The sequence below is a fragment of the Rhagoletis pomonella genome, unplaced genomic scaffold (assembly GCF_013731165.1).
Source record: "Rhagoletis pomonella isolate Grant_MI unplaced genomic scaffold, Rhpom_1.0 Rhpom_scaffold_00003, whole genome shotgun sequence".
Lineage (NCBI taxonomy): Eukaryota > Metazoa > Arthropoda > Insecta > Diptera > Tephritidae > Rhagoletis > Rhagoletis pomonella.
In genome coordinates, this window is record NW_023458557.1 from 21,572,823 (window position 1) to 21,578,720 (window position 5,898).

At 38.8% G+C, this 5,898-nt stretch overlaps 1 protein-coding gene across 1 annotated transcript in view; it reads left to right on the forward strand.

Annotated features, from left to right (window-relative positions):
* Positions 1–834: 834 nt before the first annotated feature.
* The window catches only part of LOC118736094, a 32,270-nt gene continuing 27,206 nt past the window's right edge, over positions 835–5,898 (forward strand). Inside the window, exon 1 of the mRNA XM_036466199.1 lies at positions 835–1,824. Coding sequence (XP_036322092.1) covers positions 1,046–1,824 — 779 coding nt within the window. The 5' untranslated portion in view covers positions 835–1,045. The remainder of the gene's footprint in view (positions 1,825–5,898) is intronic.

Sequence of the window (5,898 nt, forward strand, 5' to 3'; positions counted from 1 at the left end):
GGCGTACAAGCATTTTTGGGACTCATAGGGTACTTTCGAAAATTTATAAGGAACTACGCTAGCCTCGCACGTCCTTTAACGAACTTATTGAAAAAGGATACAGTCTTTAAAATACAAGAAGCGGAGATAAATGAAATTAATTTACTTAAAAAAGAACTTACACGTGGCCCTGTCCTAAAAATTTATGACAGAAATTGCACACAGACGCATCAAAGGACGGGTTCGGTGCGACTCTACTACAAGTCATCAACGGTGAACGACACCCTGTATTTTTTTGGAGTAAGAAGACAACAATAGCAGAGTCCAAACAGCATAGTTTCGTTTTAGAGGTAAAAGCGGCTTATCTAGCGGTAAAGAAATTTCGCCATTATTTGCTAGGTGTCAAATTTAAACTAGTCACAGATTGCGTGGCATTCAAACAAACAATGGCTAAGAAAGAGGTTCCACGGGAAGTGGCACACTGGATATTACATTTTCAAGACTACACGTATGAAGTTCAACGCCGATAAAGAAGTAGGATGAAGCACGTAGATACATTAAGTCGATATCCAGGAGCAAGCGTAATGACAGTGGCAACCGAACTTACAGCAAGGTTACACAAATCGCAACAACAAGACGAACATGTAAAAGCAGTTTGCAAAATTTTGAGCAGCACTCCGTACGAAGCGTACAAGATGAAAGGCGCTCTATTGTACAAAACTGTTGACGGAAACGACCTGTTAGTAGTTCCTAAAGTTATGGAAGCAGAAATAATACGAAAAGCTCACGAATCAGGTCACTTCGCGGTGCAAAAAACTATGCACATAATCCAACAAACGTATTTTATACCCCATCTTGAGAAAAAAGTTATGAAGATTATAAGCAACTGCGTTAGCTGTATTATACACAACAGAAAGCTGGGAAAGAAAGAGGGTTATTTACATTCTATCGACAAAGGAAGTCGCCCGTTAACTACAATTCACATCGATCACCTGGGCCCGATGGACGCCACGTCAAAGCAATACAAATACATATTCGCAATTGTTGATGGATTCTCGAAATTTGTATGGCTGTATACTACCAAATCGACAGGGGTGAAGTCCTACCAAAGCTAAGCGAATGGTCAAATATATTCGGTGACCCATGCCGAATTATAAGCGACAAGGGAACCGCGTTTACGTCACAGGATTTTGCATGCTACTGCCAGGACAAGAATATAGAGCATGTGCAAACAACAACGGGAGTCGCGCGGAGCAACGGGCAGGTCGAACGCGTTAATCGTTGCGTCCTTCAAATTATCGCGAAGCTGTCGGCCGATAACTCAGCAAAATGGTATAAGCATGTGGCGAATGTGCAAAAAGCTATCAATTCCTGTGTTCATAGCTCAACAAAGTTCTCACCATTTGAACTATTGATCGGAGTAAAGATGAAGAGCGACAAGAACAACAATTTACTAGAGCTATTGCGCGAAGAGATGGTGGTAGCGTTCGATGAAGAAAGGCAACAAATGCGCGAGGAGGCGAAGCTGCAAATAAGCAAAGCACAGCAAACGTACAAAGCAAACTACGACAAAAAACGTAATGCAGAACTTCAGTACCAGCTAGGAGATCTAGTAGCGATCAAAAGAACGCAATTCATCGCAGGGAAAAAATTAGCTACCGAATACTTGGGCCCCTATAAAATAACAAGGGTCAAGCGAAATGGCCGCTACGACGTCCAAAAAGTAACGACTGGTGAGGGGCCAATAAACACAAGTACGTCTTGCGACAACATGAAGTTGTGGAAATATGTAGAAGACAACGAAGATTTATCATCTGAGGCAGATGACGATCAGGATGGCCGGGTGTAAGCAGGTACTAGTAACGATATAGCGGTCACCTGTCATCAGCTACCAACTTTTGTACTCTGGTAGGTCTTAAGCGGTAGTTCGTGGGAGTCAGTCTCAAAGCCGTTGTCGAAGAAGAAGTATTCGAGCTCAGCAGTTGTTCGCCGTCGTGATAGGTCGCCGGGGTGTTTTTCTAATTTGATATACTTTACAGTACTAAAATACTTAGCACTTATGAACTTTCCACATTAAATTAATATCTTATAATATCTATTACTTTGCTTCAAATAAACATTGTTAAATATATAATGTGCAAAAATTATACATACGCATTATGTATATGCTAAATTTTAAAAAGCTTGGGTTACAACATTCTTAACAGAATTTTTTTCCAAGCGCAAAGTCAATTTCATACTTAGAATAGAGTCTATTAAACTCCCTTAAAGCTCTATTAATTGGAGAATTTAAAGCATAATTAGACCGAGAGAATAACGGAGAATTCTAGATGATACGTTGAGGTTAATTAAACTCAACAGCTGCGGACAATCAATACTTCCCACTAAAATGTCTGTAATGAGCGTTAATGATAGAATCCTTCTTCTGTTCTCAAGAGATTTAAGATCTATAAATTTACATCGAGCATCATACGTAGGCAATGGATCTTTGAAATTTAAGGAACGCAAAGCAAAACGCATAAATCACTTCTGGACACGTTCAAGGCGATGCGAGTGAACCGAGTATATTGGATTCCAACTAATATACAAAGATTTTAGAGTATAAGGATCCGTAAAATTAGTGTTATTTCGGCGAATAAAAGCTAATAATGAATATGCCTTGGGTAATAAATAATTCAGATGAGGTACAAACGAAAATTTAGAATCAAATACTACACCTAGGTCTTTTACTTTCTTTACCACGCTAAGACGCAAATTGGAGAGAAGGTAGGATGCAGGTATTGTGGAGTTTGACTTAGAAAAAGTTGCTACAGCACACTTACTAACGTTTAGTAACAAATGGTTTCTTAAGCACCAATCATTTACTGAGTCAATATCATCGGAGTTTCTTAGCATCACACGAATTCTTAACTTTTTGAAATAGTTTAAGATCATCAGCAAATAAAAGGCAACGGGAGTTCGTTAAATTGTCTGCAATATCATTTATGAACAAAACAAAGAGCAATGGTGCTAGAACACTACCCTGTGGTACACCAGAGGTAGCAACAAAAGATCTAGAGTGAACACCTTCAACGCTGACAAAGCTTATTCTTTTATCCAGATAAGACAGCAATAAGCTGGAGTGAAGGCCAATTTGGGACAGTTTTTTAATAAGGATGCCATGGGATACTTTATCAAACGCCTTTGGAAATTCCGTGTAGAAAACGTCAACTTGGTGACTTTCTTGAAAGGCTGAAATACAGTACTCAGAAAATAAAGTCAAATTCGTAATGGTGGAACGGCCAGCAACAAAGCCATGCTGGAAGGGCGAAATTAAGCTGGAAACACTGTAATACAATTTATCTTTAACAATTAATTCAAAAAGCTTACTTATAGTTGTAATCTTAGGAATCGGACGATAAGTGCAAACATTGCTTTTGTTTCCTGCTTTAAGGATTGGAGTAATGAACGAAACTTTTGAATCATCGACAAAAATTCCGGACTTCAATGATTTGTTAAACATTAATTGGAGGTGTCTCGCAAGGGTGTTACACCATTTTTTCAAAATATAAGCAGAAACCCCGTCATTATCTGATTTCAAAGACATTTTTAATTTTGAGATACCCAGAATAATACTATTACTAATAAAGACTAGGTCTAAAGTCCTATTCAGATTATTAACATAGCAGTTTATTTGAATCAAGTGTAAGAATGAGAACGTATCTAGCACATACGATTCAATTTCATTACAAGCATTAGTTGGAGTTAAAAAAAACATCGTCACGAGCATAATTCCAATCTAACCTGCATAAGTTGTAATCACCTAAGATACACATATGATATTCACTACTGAACATAAGTGATAAGTTTTTAATATTATCCATGTGAAGCTTGTAGAAGCCAAACGAACTATTTGCAGGAATGTAAGATACGCAGATAACCACGTGCTCCTTAGCACCAGGAGCTAGTACGCAGAGCTGATCGAGGAGCGAGTCATTGTTTGGGAATTCAATCAGCACACCGCCATCTCTTTTACGGCCTGTCTTAATGGCATCACGACCTTTTCGAAAGACATGAAAAAGCTTCAAGTCAAAAAATTCCTCATCGAAAAACTGATCATTCAGCTAGGTCTCCGCAATGACGATAACATCATATTCCAATTTCGAAGATTGTATAAAAATAGATTCAGATTTAGTACACAATCCAGACACGTTTTTATATAATAGCCAAATGTTTTATTGGTTGGGTGCCTTTGTCTGTAGTTTTTGAAAAAACTTAAAGGGTCTGACACAAACGTCCATTGGCCATAGTGCAGGATTAAGCATCATTCCATAAACTGATGATGGGGCACCCAATTTGAAATTGATTCTGTTATGCGAGGTTACATTATCAGATTTTTTAATCAACACATGGCACGGCAATTGATCTTCATCAATACCAGCATAATAATAATAATAATAGATTGGCGCTTACACAAATGTTAGTGTTTGGCCGAGCTTCTCCTCCGATCTGTGGCGTGCGCCTTGATGTTGTCACACAAAGCGGAGGGACCTACAGTTTTACGCCGACTCCGAACGGCGATTGTATTTTTATGAGAAGCTGTTTTTCATGGCAGAAATACAATCGGAGGTTTGCCATTGCCTGCCGAGGGAGGACCGCTGTAAGAAAAAACCTTTTTTTCTATATTTTTAGCGATGTTGCTTTGACCAGGGTTTGAACCGAGGTGCTGCGGAGTGGAAGCGCGCACTGCTTACCACTACACCACAGCGGCCGACAGCCAGCATGCTTAGCAACATATTTAGTGATGTCAGTTTCCACAACAGTATTCATGAATGAAGATAAATGTAACCATTTCTTGCGTATAACTACATTAATTTCGCTAGTGTCATTCGAGCCAACAACAATTGGATTTTTACGCTACTTAATTTTACTAGCCACAGTATTCCAATCAGAGTTATTAGGAACATATGAAGAGCTTAAAAGCATATTTTATTCATTCACCGCGCGTGATTGGGTAACAGGCAGGGGCATATGAACACTTCTGGCGATAGAAAATGCAGCTATGATAGAAGAAGAGCTTTCCTTTCCATACAGTGGTGTATCAACACTGTTCTCAGCAGGCGGTAGTGAGCAAGCATTAACATCAGCAGCAGCTGCAGCAGCAGATGCATATGAGGAGCTTAAAGCACTCTCAGAGACAGAGCGAGCGACGTTACCATTACAACCAGCAGCAGCAACAAAATTAGAAGAAGAGATGCAATTGGTATGCTTAGAAGGTCTTTGAATACATTGAAGGCCATTTATGTTATCATTGGGTTTAGCAGCGTTCGTACAAAAGTTATTGTTTGTATTTGTTGTTTTATTTTTAGGAGCAGCAGGTACAGTTAGCACAGACATTTTATTTGATACGGCAGCCGATTTATTATTAATAATAAGCTGCACTACATTACTCTGCAGACCTTTTCCTTCATGAAGAAGTGACCTATTAACTTTATTTAGTTGTTGTAGCAGATTGTCTACTTTTTGTTGCAAACTTTTTTTGTCACCGAGATCAGAGTTTATAAGCGTGAGCATTTTAGAGCTTTCAGTTTTTAGAGTAACAATTTCATCAAGCACGGCTTGTAGAGTTATTGTAACATTATTTTCACAATTCTTAGTTTCGTTATCTCCCCTTAGTTGCGCAATATTATCATTAGAGGGAGCGTTCGTATCCCCCGTATGAGCAGGAGGAGATGGGCAAATAGAACCTCGATGCCCACAAGCTTTGCAGAAGAAGCATTTACCTTATGAGAGCAAAAAATCGAGATAATTTTGCTGTATACCAACACATTAAAGATGAAAAAGCTCTTTGCATTTAGCACATTGCACTTTCTGTCCAGCACGGTTAACTTTTTGACCACATAAGCATGGCATTTTAAATTAATTATAACAATGCGAATT